This window comes from Pelodiscus sinensis, chromosome 3, assembly GCF_049634645.1.
Source record: "Pelodiscus sinensis isolate JC-2024 chromosome 3, ASM4963464v1, whole genome shotgun sequence".
Taxonomy (NCBI): Eukaryota; Metazoa; Chordata; order Testudines; family Trionychidae; genus Pelodiscus; species Pelodiscus sinensis.
The window spans coordinates 158,090,803-158,109,900 of NC_134713.1; the positions used below are offsets into that span (position 1 = coordinate 158,090,803).

Genomic DNA, 19,098 nt, shown 5'->3' on the forward strand with positions numbered 1-19,098 from the left:
GGGACAGTTATAACCCAGAATGATCACAGGAGCAGAAAGTATTCCAGACCCTGGGAGCAGCCATTGGCCAGCAGCAAGGCCCCCATGCTCCAGTATGCTCCAGGTTGCAGCTTCCAGGTGGACTGTGCCCCATCCCCTGCTGTGCGCTGGCCATGGGGAGCAACTGGTGGATGGGCTGTATGCTCCTCTGCCAGCCCTAGGGAGTAGCCAGCAGCTGTGCTCTCAATTCTGCTCAGTCTTTCCTGTCCTTTGTCCCAGGTAAATACCCAAAGCACCAGGCTAATCCCAGAACAGTTTAGGATGGCCCTCAGTTTTTTCCTGGTGAAGCTGTTCTTTGTTGTATAGGTTGAATCTTTCAGGTCCCAAGGGTGCTGGACTAGACGAGTGCTGAACCAGAGAATTTGCTGAATCACGGGAGGTCAATATTGTAACGAGTGGGGGGTCTCTATTTTTATTTCACTTAGGTGAATAAATGGAACCATGCTTGTAATGCTGCTTAATAATGTGTGACTGTTCTGATTCATCCTATATAAACCTATGCCTAGCCATAGCTTATCAGCTCTCTTTATAACAAAGTGCTAATGTTGTTAACAATTTTATTGTATTGGCACAAGAAAATAAGTAGATAAAGCATAAACACCATACTTACACTTAGCAATATTACCAACACTTCCACTATTTGCTAGACTCTTAGAAGATATTCAAGGGGTAATTTGGAGCTAAATAACAGTACAGAACACTGAAAACTAGAAGTGGTGGCTGTAAACAAACTTTATGGGGCTGCGGGAAACTAGGCCACACCCACAAAAAGTGGACATCCCTCTAAATAAAATCATACTCGACACTAGAGAGGTTTAATCTGTATAACTATATAAATATTCACTGGGCCAACAGGTGAAAAAATAAGAATGACTCTATAGCTTGGTGGTTAACACACACAGCTGGAAGGTAGGATATGTGGAATTAAATCTCTCTTCTGAATCTGGCAGCTACACCTTCTGCTTCCTAAGTGAGAGCCCTAAGGTATGTCTACACTGCAAAAAATCCCCACAGCAGTGAGGGTACGTCTAGACTACATGCCCCTGGCGACAGAGGCATGTAGATTAGACTACCCGGCATAGGAAAATGAAGCGTTGATTTAAATAATTGCCGCTTCATTTAAATTTACATGGCTGCCGCACTGAGCCGATCAGCTGTTTGTCGGCTCAGCGCGGTAGTCTGGACATTCTGGACATTCCTGGGATGAGGCATACCTGGGAGGTCAAAAAATGCCTTTGATGTCGACCTCGGAACGTCCAGACTACCGCGCTGAGCCGACAAACAGCTGATCGGCTCAGCGCGGCAGCCATGTAAATTTAAATGAAGCAGCGATTATTTAAATCGCTGCTTCATTTTCCTATGCCGGGTAGTCTAATCTACATGCCTCTGTCGCCAGGGGCATCTAGTCTAGACATACCCTGAGTCTCAGCTACATTCTATTCTTAGTGCATCAGTTCAATGAAAGCTAGCATGGGAATGTCTCCTTGAACATCACTTGAATCCCTGAATCACACTCCCAGCTGGAAATCTAGACACACACATAAGTACAATCCTCTTTCATCTAGCAGTTTTTGGGACAGTTGAGAGGATTTTCTGCTCATTCCACCCTTTCAATGGCTACTTTTACAAGTGGCTGTTTGACCAATAGTCTTTGGAGATATAGTAAATGTTAGTAGAAGTTTTTACCTCCATTCTAATTAAGACAAAGCCAGCATAATTCCTTTTTCTTTGCACACCACACTCACAGGTGTCAGCAACAAAATACAGAGCTCTGCATTTCTTAACATACATTTATAAAGTCAAATGAAGATTAAATAAATTAGATGATATAATTTAGTGATTTTGACAGATCTGCAGACATGCTAGAAAAATTAGGATCCAGTGAATAATCCCTACATGCTATCCCATTTCAGAGATCAGACAAAATTTAGGCCAAACAACTTGATATGTCTCAAACTGTAAACTTCAGGATGTTGAAGGTTTATCCAAAGCCACCTCCTTACTACCAAAACAGGAAGATCCAAAATATATAGTGATTTCTAGATCTGTATTACCTGTTTCAAAGCAATCACGTGATGTGCATTTTTTTATGTTTTGCAGTTTAGATAGAGACATATCTCATTGTCACTGCCAATAAATTATCAAGTGATTCCATTTATCAGACACATGATCTCAATCTCAAAGCCCTGCCTTTACAGATGGGTATGAATTCTAGAGTTCAGCTCAGGCTCATCTATTGGAACAAATGGCATTTTCTATACAACAGAGCACTATTCATAAATGTGTGCTCAATCCCTAAAACCTGGATATTTGTTTTACACAGGTAATATGAAATTTTAACATTTCCCCGCCCCATACAAGGCTCAATTGTCATAGTTATTGGATTCATTTGTCTCCACTTGTTTTGGCCAGAAAAATCCTTTCTGCAGACTTAAGATTTCAGAAAAAATATCTACGTATTAGCATATTTCAGATAAAACAAAATCTTATCTTTCCACTACTGTATTCAAACTGCTGAATACACTTTAAAATGATAAAGAAAATGATGAGAATGCACACTGTCTGCTCCAGTGTTGATTTTAAACATATTTTAAAGCATGTAAGTATGATTATAATCAGAATTATGATCACAGCCCATTATGCTTGAAATATCAAACAGCAATAAAACTCACTCAAGACTTTACTGCACACACCATTGGCACCAGATTACTCAGTGGGAAGGATGAAGTGATGTAAATGATGCTTACCTTTAAAATATGCTAAGGCTGGCAGGCCATAACAATCACTCTTCTTGGGTTTACAAACATTAGCAAGAACATGAAAGTAATACTTACCTGCTTCACTTTATTGCCTAAATACAGTAATGCAGCAAGGGATGGGACAGCAAGAAGGGCTATTGTGCAAACATATATTCCTGTGACTTTGCAAAAGTTGCTGTTGTACTTCCACAACAATTAAGGCAAGTGAAAGACTTAATCTGCCCTGAGAATATTGTTAGAAAAAAATTATAGCAATGCAAATTAGAGTAAAGGTTTTATGGCTACTCTTTTGGGGCCTGATTAATAAATCAGTGTAAATTAGGAATAACTTAATTTAAATCAAAGAAGTTACAGTGGTGCAAAATGGGCATCCTCAATGTTAAATAATTACAAAAATGATAGACATGAACACGTAAAAGAATGAGAAGGAAAACATTTTTTCAGTAGTTAATACTGAATGGTAAATTTAAGATGGGACACCACAAAGTAAATGCTATCAAGCTCTTATGAAATCAGCATTATTCTGAAAAGGCGTGTTTTTCTCAATAACGGTCTTTTTTCCCCCTTATTAGGGATCACTTTGTAAGTTCATCTTTTCCATTGAAAGATTGTATGCAAATACTTGGGACTTACCAGTTACCTGTTTTCTTAACTTCTCAATTTCTTCTTTTAGGCTTTTAATTTCTAGATCTTTGCTTGCTGTTATCGGGCCATCCACAGTTGAATACTGTAAAGCCTGGACTGTCTGCGTAGATTCTAAATACAAAAAAGAGAACCATGAGAGATTCCTCCTGCACTCCCTCAATATATACTGTAAGATATCAGAAGAAAGTGACATTTGATAATTGACAAGTGTACAAAATTGTCTCTATTTCAATAGAAGGAGGCTGGAAAAAAACAAGAGGAACTGAAAATGTATACTGATGAGAAGAAATCTGATATACTTGACCTTATGGACTCCAGTTGCTATAACTGGAATGTAAAAAGCACTGATTATAATCAGTTCAGGAAATACAGTACAGGTAAAGAGGTGGAGGAGTAGCATTCTAAAGGAACTATTATAAGTAATTGGTAAATCAGAAGCACAGGATCTTTAATGCATATGGATCAATGTGTTAACTAGCGGACCATCAAATCAAACTAGAGATCAGAATGAGTTACTCCATAAACACCTGTCTGTAATGTGTGGAAAGAAAAACTGTTGTTACAAGGCACTTCAATTTGGTGAATGTATGCAGAAGGTCTCATGTAGCCAGTAGTAAAAGATCATTTGACTTTCATAAAATGTATAGATAATTTTCTAACACAAAATATTTTTCTACCGTGAGGGATCACTATTTTGGATGTCATTATGATTGATAAAGATTAATTAATCACTAGATCAAAAAGCTGATGATAGCCTATAGGAATCAGTGATGATGAATGATTACATTCAATATTGGCAAACAGAAGACCATTTTAACCAGTAATACATATACTTGGTGCTTCAAAAGGGGTAATTTCTCAAAGCAAAGGAAAATTATGAGTGAAACTGATTCTGAGGAAACATTTAGACAAAAAAGCTTTTTAAAGCAGAGTTTATTAAATGGCTAAAAACCCATGATTACACAATCAAGTATCTTCAGCTAAAAGTCCATGTGGTTGGAGTTCCAGGTAAGACAGACATTAGAAATAAAATATATATATAATAACTTGAAAAATAACTTGAAAAATAGGTAACATTTGATACAAATTAAAAGTTATGATAGTCGGATAATTGACAAGGAAAGCTAACAGTGGAGAAGTCCATGTGCAGTGGTCAAGCAGTTTTACAAGATATATATTAAAAACAAAAAAGATGGTACTTGAGAAAGATCGTAGTGTTAATCATGCAGAAAAGGCAGCAGAAATGTTCAATTAATATTTTTATGCCATAAAAGAAAGAAACAAAATGATGCAGTTTTTCAAATGGGGATGATGAAGTATTATCCAGTCCATCAGTGATAGAGAAGCAGGTCACACAATATCTAATAATGTGTGAAAGAGTGAACTGTCACATAGGGGGAGAGGGCGGAGAGGAAAACAAAAACAAAATACTTAAGCAGCCGGCTCTCATTAGTAGTCCTCGAAAGACACCTGGAGTGGAAAGAGAGTGGGCCTAGATAAGTTAGCTCGAATTCCAAAGAAAAGAGAGAAAGATGAGGCAGTGTTCTGGAAGACTAGGAGCTATAGCTAGGTGTGTCTTTAAAAACAAACAAACAAAAAAGAATCAGGGGAACAAGATGGAACTCCACCTGCTGAGCAAAAGCTACTGGGTTTGGGAAGAGCTGGGCACTGGCCGGGCCTTGCCTCCACAGGAAAACATGGACTTCACTGGAGATATTTAAGAGCGGGTTAAATAGACAAGGATGATATAGACCGTGCTTGGTCCTGCCATGAAGGCATGGGACTGGACTTGATGATCTCTCGAGGTCCCTTCCAGTTCTAGTGTTCTATGATTCTATGACTTACTGTGGAAGCAAATACAACCTGTGGAGAAATGGAACAAAGTATTCTGGGTGCAGGTGATGATAATTAGATACCCTTTTGTATCTATTGCTGCATAAGGTGGTCAGGTCATCCAGGCTCAGAATATCTGAATAACTTGGATTCAAGAGTCCTAAGAGTAGTCCAAAGTGATCTCTGGCCATTGTGGACAAGCAACTGAACACTAACTCTAGAACAGTGAGACAAAAGGAACTAAAAAGTTATTTGACGGATAAAGAGGAGAGCTGTTAAAAAGAACATAGAGGTTATTTTTACCTCTTTGGTGTATTGCTTTATGAGATTGATATTGGTTTGTTCAAATTTTAAAAAAATATATTGAAAAAACTGAAAAAGGTATAGAAAAGAGCCACCAAAATGAGGGCTGGAGAAAATGTGTTACAGTGAGGGTATGTCTACGCTGCCACCCTAGTTTGAACTAGGGTGGCTAATGTAGGCATCGAAGTTGCAAATGAAGCCCGGGATTTAAATATCCCGGGTTTCATTTGTATCTTGCCAGGCGCCGCCATTTTAAAATCCCCCTTAGTGGGACTCCATGCCCGCGGCTACACACGGCACAAAGTAGGTAGTTCGAATTACTCCTCGTGGAACTCCTCGTGGAAATGGCGGCGCCCGGCAAGATGCAAATGAAGCCCGGGATATTTAAATCCCGGGCTTCATTTGCAACTTCGAATGCCTACATTAGCCACCCTAGTTCGAACTAAGGTGGCAGTGTAGACATACCCTGAAAGACTTCAAAAGCTCAAGCATTTTAGTTTATTAGAAAAAAAGATGAAGAGGTGATTTGAATACATAAATATATTCATGGGAAGAAAATACCAGGTACTAAATGGCTCTTTAATATAGCAAAGAAAGGCATCACAAGAATCAATAGCTGGAAACTAAAGCCAGACAAACTCAAATTAGAAATCAAGTGCTACTACCAACAGTGAGAGTGATTAACCACTGGAACAAACTACTCAGGGAAGAGATAGATTCTTCATCTTTTGATGTTTTCAAATCAAGACTGGATGCCTTTCTGGAAAGTATATGTTAGCGAAACAAGCTATGCTTAGTCAAACACAAGTTGTTAGAGTCAATAAAGGGGTAACTGGGTGAAAATTAATAGCCTATCAGATTAGATGATCTAGTTATTCTGGCTATAAATGCTATAAATCTATGAAAAGAGCATATGCTGATGTATATATAACATATTGGTTAAGCTTTCAAACACTGATGCCTAAATTGTGCTTACAATAACGTGTTTGTTCACAAAACCAAGAAATGAGAACAAAATAAACCAACAAGGGATGCTTCAGAAAATCCAAACAATCCATACATCTGAATGGCACCTGCACCTCACACTCAAAGAAGAGCCATGTTTTGTGAGGTTGTATGCTAATTTCTGTATTATGGCTTTCTTTGCCTTTATGTAAATGGACTATGGCTCAGTGATGTGAAGACTTACTCATGTGAATATCCCCATTGGCATCCACGGAATTACTTGCATACATAAAGTTAAGAACATGCCAATGTTTTTGTAGGATGAGGACTTTAAATCACACAATTCCCACTTGCAAGGTGCCAACACATCTTCAGTCGGTACCAAACACATAAACCTAGATATTTCCCCCGGATTGTAAGTATGTAGTGTTCACACATGGGCTGTGTCTACACTGGGCCACTTACTCCGGAAAATCAGCCGCTTTTCCGGAATAAACTGCGAGCTGTCTACACTGGCCCTTGAATTTCCAGAAAAGCAACGACGCTCTACTGTACAAAATCAGCCGCTATTCCGGAAAAACTATTCTTCTCCCACTCCGGCATAAGTCCTTATTCCGGAACACTGTTCCGGAAAAGGGCCAGTGTAGACAGCCCAGTAGTCTTTTCTGGAAAAAAGCCCCGATCGCGAAAATGGCGATCGGGGCTCTTTTCCGGAAAAGCGAATCTACATTGGCCACAGACGCTTTTCCGGAAAAAGGGCTTTTCCGGAAAAGCAGCCTGCCAATCTAGACGCTCCTTTTCCGGAAAAACTGAAAACGGAATAGTATTCCGTTTTAAGCAGTTCCGGAAATTCATGCCAGTGTAGACACAACCATGGAGTAATAACTAACCCATGGCTTCAGCGAATTTAACAAATTGTAAGTAGCAAATATGGCATGCTTTAGGAATTTAAAAAATTAAAATGTTATTTATCAACAGAAATAAGGAAGCAGATTAATTTCCAGTGGGAAGCATTCCAGGAAACATATTTGTACCCCCACCCATTATATTAAAAGGACTTCAGAAAAATTATAGTTGAATCCAACAGAAAGTGTCAAGAGAGTCTTTTTAATAGCTTTACCTTGCAGTTTTCTACTGAGTTCAAGTTTTTCCTGCTCTAGGCGCCTTATTCTCCTCTCATAAGCTTCTGTTGCTAAGCTATCCTCCAAAGTCCTTTGTACACTGGCATCAAGTTCCATAGAAGTTGGCCCAGTTGTATCCCTTAAACAACTGCGATCCGAAAGCACACTTAAAAAAAGTATTTTAAACATTAGTTAATTTTAAGAGGAAAAATATAATGAAAGCATTGACCCAGAAGAATAAATTATTTTTTAAATTTTTCCAACCAAGTAAAAATATAAATCTAATCACTGTAACAGCTTAAGTAGGAAAACAGCATTAGTTATCTCGTGAATGCATCTTTTAATGTTACAAGTAAAAAAATTCTGATTCATGATAAGCAATAAGCATAATCTGGAATCAATCAAAAAAGTTATTTTCAACAGGCAATAATATCAAGATCTAAAATTATATTACTGTATTAGCTCATATTAATTATTAGCATGCTTGCAAAGTGCTTCGAGGAGCCACAGTATCCATTTTAAGTATTATTAGATGAAAATTAGTGTACTTTGGTTGTCTCCTCTGTAATTAATTTCCCCCAGATTGTTAACAAACTCCCCTCTATAATGTTTGATGGAAGACAGGGATGTAAAAGAGTAGTTGAATAGTTGACTACTGGATAAACCTAGGTTTATCGGGTAGTTGAGTTGACTAATCGTATTCTCTTCCGCCCTTGCTGCCTCTGTATTAAGAGGCAGCAAGAGGGGAGGAGCAGGAGCCCGTGCTGGGGCGAGAGGGGGGGGAACTAGCTTATAAACTGGTTTCCCCCAGCACTGGTTCAGTGGGTAGCGGGGAGCTAGGAGGCAGAGGTGCAGCGGCTCTACATTTTAAATGTAACAAGAGCCATGCATCTCTTACTACATTTAAAAGGCAGAGCGCAGCAGTTGGGACTCAGCACAAGGGGCAACTGAAGCAGTTCCCGCTTGCACTGGATTCCCCGCTGTGCCTCCCCTCCTTATTGACTAATCAAGCAGTTGGTGGAAATTCCATTGACTACTCCATTTGCTAATCAATCAACATTTAACAACCCTATTTGAAAAAACAACATTTAAGAAATTTCAGAAATTAAAATGGAGACATTTCCGGTCCTTCTCATGAAGACAGGTATGTAACTATATAATGAAAGCAACAGGATCCAGATTATGCAAGCACTTACCCACATGTGTAATTTTATTTAGGGGAGTAGTTTATCTGAAGACAATGGAAAGTGTCACATGAGTAACATTAAGCATATTTGTTTGGCAGAGTCAGGGTCTTGGTTTTTTGGTACATATTTCATACTTCTGAGCAGTGGAGCTAAGTGAAGGTAACTTTTAGATGTAGATCAAACCTTAGACTCTTTGGGGCAGGATATGATTTTAAGGATATATCCTATGCAACTACTAAGCACGTAATAATCTCCTTAATAAAACCATATTCCTCATCAGTTAGGTGGAGTTGTTTCTTCACTCTATTTTACAGGTTCATATGAACTTGAAGCATGTAACAGATCAGAAATTTAGCACATTCATGTATTTACAATACTTTGAAAATTGAAGGACTCTGACTTACCAGCTACTTGTATATGTAAAACCCACAAATGGCAGATGATGACCAGAAAATGCAGTGTGTGTTGGTGGAGGCATTGTCTCCTAGGAAATAAAAGAACATCTGGGTAACCTGAATTCTACCAATTTGGAAAGACATTACTAGCTTGTAATCACTCATCAAATGCTACTGCTGTTATTTCACTAACCAGATCCATGATGATTTTTACCTGAAGGCTAAATATGAAACCACAGATATAAACTTGGCTTTGAATTTAAAAATATACAAATAGTTCACAGGAAGAGGACTTTTTTCAAATAGAAATTAAAAGCTGGATCTTTTTTTTTCTCCTTCTCCCCCAGGATCTTTCAAGATGTCAGAGTACAGAGCAGCATCTTTTATTCTTCCCTTTACTTTCACTACCTCTTGAGTCAACTTATTATCCCTTTCTGCAGTCTATCAATCCAACTCTTGAGATAGCCTAGCAATTCTCCTACAGGGAATGTGAGAGTGGTTGCTGGAAAGAATGACACAATAGCATGCTCAAACTCCATCAATGGACAGAGCATGCTTCCTTTAAAATGTTCCTACTTCCTGCTAGTGCAGGAACAAAAAGAACAAGCTCAAGCCTTTAATGCTGATCATCCATGTGCTAGTCTACACTAGACTGTACAGATGTAGCTGTGTTGCTGTAGTGTTTGCTTGTGCAGACACGCTATGCAAAGGGAGCTCGCTCACCTATCAGAATAATTATTCCATGTCCCTGAGCAGCAGCAACTATGTTAGTGGCTGTCCACATAGGCCATGCAGATGCAATTACTATGGGGATGGAGAGAGGTATGTACTCCAAATGTTTTAATATCCTCTTCAATACCAATGCAAGATTCATACCTTTACATTCCTGATTACCTCCCAGCTTTTCTTATGTATTTACATTCTATTACATGACCTTGCTCACCAGAAAAACTCACTTGAAAGAGAAAGAACATCTTGAAAGCTCTAAAAGGGCCTGAAATTGCAAGAAAGGGCTAAATTTTAGGAAAAAATGAACAAATGTAGAGGTGGAAAGCAACTGGCCATTTTTGGTCACTGGGAACTTGCAGGAAGCAATGCGGGCCAGGCTAATGCTTCCCACAACTCCCATTGGCTGAGAGCAGCAAACACGACCAACAGGAGCTATGAGCAGCCATACCTGTGGATGTGCAGTTAAATAAAGCGTCCAGCGGCCTACCAGGGGCTAAGCCCGGTGAACTGCATTCGGCCCACAGGTCGCTTATTGCCCACTTCTGATTTAAGAGTTTCAGCTATATAGCAGAAATCTCTACTACTTGAGCTGCAGTAGTAAGGGCTTTATGACAAAGGGTATTTTGATGGGGGAAAACAGAAGAAGCAGTAATTAATTTTTTCTACATCCTACCTGGAGTTTTACATCAGTTTAACTGCAAAAGAACAACTCAATGGAGCCCAGAAGCATATACACTGCAGATGGAATGTTCAGAAAACTCAGAAGCAGATGCCGAACAAGCATTACTGCAGCACATGTGCAAAGAGCAGACATTTTTGGCTTATATTTGGGGACATTTTCACAGGGACAACAAAAGTACCTCTCTGGTACTAAGACTATCTACAGCCCCTACCAAATTTCAAAGTTCCTGTTCAAGACCACGGGATTGCTAAAATTATTCAGTAAGTGACTAGACATTTTTTAAGCATGGTTAAACTACTTATTTTTCATTAGCTTCTCCTTGAAAATAGCTGAATAATTTTCACTCAAAACTTTCAAAAAATTCAAATCCAGGCAGAGATCAGGACTGGAAAATTTCAAGTTATAATGATTAAAAATTGGCAGTTGTGAGCAATAATGAGCAGAGGGCTATAATCCACAGTTATAGATTATTAAAGTTATTTGGATATTATTATTCTTCATTATTCCAGGCTCTAGGGGCATATCTACTCTACACTTAAACACTCATGCTGATCCATGTCAGCTGATTTAGGCTCACAGGATTCAGACTATGGGGCTATAAAACTGCTGTATAGACATTCAGGCTCAGGCTGAAGCTAATGCTCCAAAACCCCAGTGGAGCTACGGTCACCAAACATCTGTTCCCATCCACTGCCCCATTCACTCTCCCCTGCTCTTGCTCACTTTCACCAGGCTGGGGCAGGTCACAGTTCACAGACAATAGGAGCTGTGGAGCTGGCACTCAGGGCAGGGGCAGCACACAGACTCCCTAGAGGCCGCAGGGACCTTACAGCCATTTGCAGGAGCCATGCAGAGTTAGGGCAGATAGGAAGCTTGCCTTAGCTCTGGGCCCCTGCTGTGCTGCTGAATGGACTTTTAAGGCTGTCATGACGACTTAGCCTGGGGACTAAGGGGTTAACTGTACCTAACCAGGTAGCCGGCAGCCAATTGAAATGCAGGTAGGAATTTCAAACTGGGACGAAGAAATTTTTGTTTTTTCCTTCGTCTCTGGGCAGTTTCTCTCCAGGTACTGAGGGGGACAGACATCATGGCTCTCTCTAAGAAAAGACTCTTCACTATCTGTAAGTAGGGTAAAGTTTTATTGTTTTATGGTTTGGGAATGGGAATCTGATGTCTGTGCATTTAAAAATGGGGTTTCCTTTCCTTTGTAACTAAGCTTTTGGCTCATGGGGGTCCCCCATGAGTATATTAATTGATGACTTTTCCATCTAGTCATTATGCTTGTAACAGAAGTATTGTGGTGATAATAAAAGTTCTTTCTTTTTTATTAACCTGGTATTGGTTAATTTTTGTATGTCCTGGTTTTACTTTAGGGCTGAGTTTTCTTACCATTACTTGGGTGGTGGCAGTGGATTTTTATCCCCAAAATCTAGGTTTTTAAGGTTCTGGGGGACAGGGGGAAGGAAGCTTTATATCAAAGCTTGGAAAGATAAGGTTTTGGGGTACTTTTGTGGGCCCCCACTTCTGCATTTATCATGTCAGAGTGGGGATTTAGCCTTGACAAAGGCTGAATTAACTTTTAAGCCACCAGGATCCCTTTGCAATCAGGCATACCAATTGAAAACCGGATGCCTGGCAACCCTAGCTCTAAGCTTGAGCATGACCCTCCACAGTATACTGCAACCTCACGGTTCTGCAGCCCATGCCCACCAAGCCCAAGTCAGCTGATACGGGATAGTTGTAGGTGTTTACAATGCAGTTAAACATAGCCTAACATGCCCATGTTTCATGCTGGAAATATTGAAGTATGTGTGTACCTTTCTTTGAAAATTACCCAGACTGACTTCTATACAGCTTTATTACATTTATTCATGTTCTTAAGTGTTTCCAAGATCAAACCTCATTCCTTGCATGGGAATTTCTATCAACATAGCATCAGTGGGTATCATCATACAGTACCAAATTTTAGAATGCTTTAAGTGCCACATTTTGGAATCTCTGAAATAATAAAAATGAAGAAAACGGCATTTTTCCAAATCCTGAATCTTAGACTTACAGAGTTTTTTAAACAATCATCATCTACATCAAAGTTTGATGTATCAGTTGGACTGCTGACTTCAGGGATATAAGGTGCTTCACAGTTACGAATGTTATCCCATTCAATCCCAGCAAAAAATGGGTGGTTCTTAAAGTCTTCTATCCCGTTTTGCCCAAGGCGATGCTCCCTGCTGCAAATGAGCCTTCGAATGAGGTCCTTAGCATTTTCAGACACATCTGTCACTTGTGCAGGAAACTGAAATCTTTCCTTAAAGAATAAAACGGGGAAATAGTTTACTACCAAGAAAATGTCACAAAAGTCAGTTCCTTCATGATTGTTTCTGTATAGAAAAACAAGGCTTTGCAAATATTTAGGCTCTCACTGTTAAATGAATGCAATAAGTTTAAAGGAAAGAAGTCTTCCCCAGATGACTGAAAGTATTTCAAATCCTATAACTGTCTCTTCTTTGTTATTAATTTAAATGTCTCGTACATTTTTGGATTCTATGTTTCCCTCCAAGTGGAAGAATATTTAAGGATCTCTTCTGTAAGCCAACAAATGGATCCACCAGCAAAAAAAAGAAGAAAAGTGATGTAGCATAGCCAAGACTTATTTCTTGGAGAGTACTAATAGACATCACTGTATATCCAGATTTTTAGTAGTAGATTATCTTACTCAAAAGCAAAGCCAGTTGCAATTCATAACCACAAAATGTACTGTATGGAAACAAAAGTTCTAGTTAAGATTTATGAACATGAATATGATCATTATCTAAGAGCTTTCTTTACAAACTGACCTCTAAGCCAACCCTTCTTACTCACTAAAATTAGTTAACAGAGGATAGAAAAAACACTAACTTTGTGGTTCATTATTTTCCCGTAGGTCTCCACCAAGGATTCTGCATAAAAGGGTGTCTCTCCATAAAGCATTTCATACATGCAAACCCCTAGGGACCACCAGTCACATTCAGGTCCATACTTCCCTTTTCCATCTTCCATGGCCTGCAAGATTTCTGGAGAGATGTAATCTGGCGTTCCAACTGCCACTGAAGACTGGACCTAGGGAGTTAGCATTTCCATGAGTAAAAATGGCATATACTGTTACAGACAGTGTTTGCGCTGGGGGAGGGGGGCGCGCGCGGTGTGAAGCGGGGGAGAGGGTGAAGAGGTTGAGTAGTACAATGTGCATGTGTAAGTTTATAATTCAAATTATAAACAGTGAACTCTAATACAAAAAGGCAGTTTCTAAATAACAATTCATGAGAAAAAATGTTCTGTTGTATCTGAGCCACTTCAGTGTTTCAAACCTGAAGTTTTGAAAAAACGTACGGGGTATTATAATAATTTACTTTTGCTCTGAACTGTGATGAATGCCAAATGAAGGCAGGTTCTGAGCGTGCAGTTATTGTAAAATAATTATCTCCCTGATAATCATGTACATTTATTAACTGCTTTGTAATACTCCAAGACACAATCGTTACGCTGGTACTACCTTCTTGTCACAGACACCATACATTGTATACATTTCAACACAGCAGTATGATAGGATGAAGCAGGATGGATTGATTTAAATCAAGACTATTCCAATCACAAAAAAAAATAATTGATTTAAATCACATTACCCAAAAGCTAAAACTGATTGTGCTTAGATTGCCCTCCATTTTTTGAGTAAATGCCAGTGAACTCACCGATACTTCTGTTTTTTGAAAAAACAAATATAGAATGAACTTCCCTTGAAAAAGCTGAGTTATGCTGAAGTAAAATAGGGAATAGACTTATGGCATTACCATTACGGTCTGTGGCCATAATATTCCAAATAAGGGGCATGTATTATGTAATATAAAATAAGAAAATGAGAGTGCTAACTGGTAACTCTCAATTTCTCTTACTGCAGCTTTTTGTACTGTATGATTGAGTGATAGATTGCCAACCTAATCAAGGATTAGCTAAACTAAACTTTTTTTTCTAGCAACATCAAATGTAGCACACAGAATAGGAATTTACCTATCAAATCACATTTATACTAAAAGGCATAGAGCACTGAAGAATGATGCATAGCAAGTGAATTATTTAAGTTAGCATTCAGTCGATCCTCTCAGACATAACCACATCTTCATCCACATACTTCTCTCCTAACAAGCAGGTCCTGCAGCTGCTTCTTGCACTGCTTACACTTGCCGCATTTTCTTTTTTTACCCAGGAAACGAATATCTTCAGAATATTCTCAGATAGATTCTCTCTTAAGCCCAGAAGCCATGACAGTTTTTCTGTGGCAAAAGTGTGGGAGAATATAGAAAGCTATACATATGCACTGAATACAACCTTTCCTTTTTCTTTCCAGTCCACTCCACTGTTCCTTTCTATGCTGCTTGCTTCTTTTCCTATATATTGTCTCTCTGTCTTAAGACAATGTCTTAACTAACACTGTTGTGTTTGGCCAAGGTCCACCATCACACAAGTACAGAACAAAAACAATCCTATCCAGTTTGTCGCTTTCTTTGCATATGGTTCTTTTTAGTCTGCTGAGGAACAGAAATTGAAAGCCCAGAATTTTCAAGAAGCAAGAACTAGTAGTTAGGCTGAACCATTAATTCATTTTTATGAGAGTGTTAAGTATATGTGTAGCATGTTTGTGATGAGATTTAATTGCAACTTATTTTTAAATGACAAATTTCGTATTTTATTGATTATTTAAAAAATAAAAAATATCCAATTTAAATAAAAAAATCAAATTTTTTGATTTAAAAAAATTGATTCTTATCCATCTAGGGATGGGGTGATATTACTGGTACCTCATTATGCTTTTACCAAAGGCCTGATCTGAGTTCCATGAAATCAAAGATTGCTTTGCCTGAAACATGATTACAGCATGAGGCTCAAAACTGGGTACTTTACACCTTTCCAACAGCTATGTATTAATTTTGATTATATGTCCTCCCTTAACTTTTATTTATGAAATTAAATAAAAATGCATTTTAATCAAGACAGTATTCTAATAGAATGCAGATATATTTTGAACTGAAACATGCAACCATACTGTGAAATAGTAAAATGCTATCACTATCATTTATAAAAATATCATTTTTAAGTGCACATTTCCTTCATAAAGGGACTTCTTTGTGAACAGAAATTTTGCTGGCAAATAGAGGAGAGAAATGAAAGGTGGTTGAGGGGATATCACAGCTGCATCAATCTTTCTAATTTACCGTTCCATCTTCCATCAGTTTCAGACAAGAACCAAAATCTGCTAACCGAATATGTCCATTCATATCCATCAAGATGTTGTCTGGTTTAATGTCCCTGAAAATGAAATGTAGTCAATAATTAGCATGAAGGAAAAACATAATGCATCCTTCTGGGCAATAAATTTGAAAGTGTTCATTCACTGATCATTAGACTGAGCAAAGTGGCTCACTACATGATTTTATTGTAAAACATGTAAAATACTTGACATCCAGTTGATACGTACAGTTGGAAATTTTTCAGTGCAGTATCTTGAGATTTAATCATGTAACTCCCATGGATCATAATAAACCATCATCAACATTAAATTCCACATATCACAGACAATTTACACTCGTATACATATAAAGAAAACAATGGAAGATGTCCTAATATATTCCTTACACTATGCTATAGGTTGGACCTTGCTAGTCCAGCACCCTTGGGACCTGACTGTTCTCAGATAGGGATTTTTCAGGATTAAGGGAGGTTGTATCTGTACCCCCTGCTGCTGGCTCCTCCTCCTGCTCTGCTGCTCCATCAGTCTTCCTGGCTCCCCCAACAGCTAAGCTGGGTCACACATCGGGCTTCCTGCTCCCTCCCTTTAAATTTCCACCCTCCAGCCCAGCGGGGCCATGTGCCGGCCTTCCCAGCTCCCCCCTTCCCTGCCGCCCCAGCCCACAGTTCAGCTGGATCGTGCACACACTAGGCTTCTTACTTCCCCACAGCCCAGCTGGGCTGTGCACTGGCATTCCTGGCTCTTCCCACCGCACCCACCCGCAACCCAGCTGGGACATGTACAGAACTTCTGCCCACCCCCGCATCATGCTGGGCTCCCAGCCCCTATTATCCTGCAGTGCACTAGGACTCTCTGATCCTGGAACATCCGTGGTCCTGCCAGTCCACAGATGTTGCCGGACCAGAGAATTCTGGTTTAGATAATACAGTTTGCACCTCTAAAATACTTTACTGAAATAAGAGAGACACCTAAATCATTTCAAAATGTCTAGACGAATACTCAAGAATGGATACACTGGCACAAAGATAAGAAAAAGATCCTCCATTTGTAACTGTGGAACAAAACTAGTCAATTAATAATTTGCATAGTATTAAGGTTTAGCATCTTTCTGCAAGAAAACAATGGTTTTACAAAACCCACATGACCTCTGAGAATTGTCATTTAACATCACTTAAGTATAAAAAATTAATTCCAGGACTGATGACCTGCCAGCCTAGAGGAGGGACTCCTGTGTTATACACTATAAGCAGTGGGAGTATGGGAACAGATGTTTTGTTAACCTACCAGTCAGAATTAGGAGGCCATAAATAAATAGAACCATGTTCATTATTGGCAGCTTCATGAAATTGAACCCATATACATGTCAGTAGTCAATTTGATTCTGTGTGTACTGCTTCTGTGACACCTTCAGCCACAATAATTTCATAGGAGTCAACTTGAATCACTAATGCTTTGGGCTCTCTGGACCAGAAGTGTGAATACACTGCTTGAAGTGGCATTATGACAGGTTTATACCAGGACAGAAACAGAATTTAGACCTTCACTTTCAAAGGTACTCCCATGAAACACCTCTTAGAGGGAAGAGAGTGCTGAAAATGAGTTTACAGCATAAACTCGATATTTTAATAGAGCCTATCTATAAGAGTCATGGGATTCAGAATTATGATAGACCTCCAGTAGGTTGCAGAAATCATTCCTTACAATTTAGTGGGATTTTTTGTTGGGGAAATTTTTGTAGTTTTTTAAGGTGGGTGAGGGGAAGGCCAGGAGGAAGAGTGAGGGGTTTTTATGTTAAATTTTAAAAAAATCTCTGATGAAAGCACAGTCAAAGTAACAGTAAAACATTCTGATACAGTCTTACATGACCTTCTTATCAATAAACTAGGGAAATACAACCTAGATGAGGCTACTATAAGATGGGTGCATAACTGGCTGGATAACTGTTCTCAGAGAGCAGTTATTTAATGGTTCATAGCCATGCTGGAAGGGCATAACAAGTGGGATTCCAGAGGTCAGTTTTGGGACTGGTTCTGTTTAATATCATCAACAATAATTTAGATAATGGCACAGACAGCACGCTTATTGAGTTTCAGAATGATACCAAGGTGGGAGGGGTTGCAAATGCTTTGGAGGATAGGGTCATGATTCCAAAGGATCTGGACAAACTGGAGAAATGGTCTGATGTAAACAGGATGAAGTTTAATAAGGACAAATGAAAAGTGCTCCACTTAGGAATGAACAATTAGTTTCATACTTACAGAATGGGAAGCAAATGTCTAGGACAGAGTAATTCAGAAAGGGATGTAGAGGTCATACTGGATCACAAGCTAAATGAGAGTCAATAGTGCGACACTGTTGCAAAATAAGCAAACATGATTCTGGGATGCATTAACAGGAGTGTTGCGAGCAAGACAAGAGAAGTCATTCTTAGGCTCTACTCTGCACTGATTAGGCCTCAGTTGGAATATTATGTCAAGTTCTGAGCACCACATTTCAAGGAAGATGTGGAGAAATTTGAGAAGGTCCAGAGAAGAGCAACAAAAATTATTAAAGGTCTAGAAAATATGACCTATGAGGGAAGACTGAAAGAACTGGGCTTGTTTAGTTTAGAAATGAGAAGACTGAGAGGAGGACATGATAGCAGTTTTCAGGTATCTAAAAGGGTGTTACAAGAAGGAAGGAGAAAAAAAAAATTCTCCTTGACCTCTGATGATAGGACATGAAACAATAGGCTTAAATTGCTGCAAGGGAGGTTTAGAGGTTGGACATTAGGAAAAACCTTTTAACTGCCAGGATGGTTAAACACTGGAATTAATTGTCTAGGGAAGTTGTGGTTTCTCCAGTAATGGAGATATTTAAGAGCAGATTGGATAGACATCTATCAGGGGTAATATAGATGGTGCTTTGTCCTGCTCTGAGGGAAAGGAATTGTACTTGATGACCTCTAGAAGTCATCTAGTATTTTATGATTCTATTATTTCAAAAATATGTATTAATTTTATAGCTCATTTTGCACTTAAGATATCTTTAAGAATACTTAAATCTATAATTAGCTACTTGTAACTATAATTTGTTAATTTTTACTTTACCAAGTTATGTTTTGGTTCTGCCTATGTTGAGCCCTGTGCATATATAAAAATGTGTATCTGCATCCAATCTGTGATAGGCAAACATTGTCTGCA

The 19,098-nt window shown here is 38.8% G+C and overlaps 1 protein-coding gene across 6 annotated transcripts in view; it reads right to left on the reverse strand.

Annotated features, from left to right (window-relative positions):
- CDC42BPA (CDC42 binding protein kinase alpha) overlaps nucleotides 1–19,098 on the reverse strand; it is a 329,094-nt gene that overhangs the window by 113,966 nt on the left and 196,030 nt on the right. For all 6 annotated transcript variants that reach the window (XM_075925322.1, XM_014570971.2, XM_006118059.3 and 3 more), the window contains exons 6-11: nucleotides 15,882–15,975; nucleotides 13,534–13,734; nucleotides 12,695–12,943; nucleotides 9,237–9,316; nucleotides 7,645–7,811; nucleotides 3,432–3,554 (exon numbers count right to left, since the gene is read on the reverse strand). In XM_075925322.1, the coding sequence (XP_075781437.1) occupies nucleotides 3,432–3,554; nucleotides 7,645–7,811; nucleotides 9,237–9,316; nucleotides 12,695–12,943; nucleotides 13,534–13,734; nucleotides 15,882–15,975 (914 nt within the window). The remainder of the gene's footprint in view (nucleotides 1–3,431; nucleotides 3,555–7,644; nucleotides 7,812–9,236; nucleotides 9,317–12,694; nucleotides 12,944–13,533; nucleotides 13,735–15,881; nucleotides 15,976–19,098) is intronic.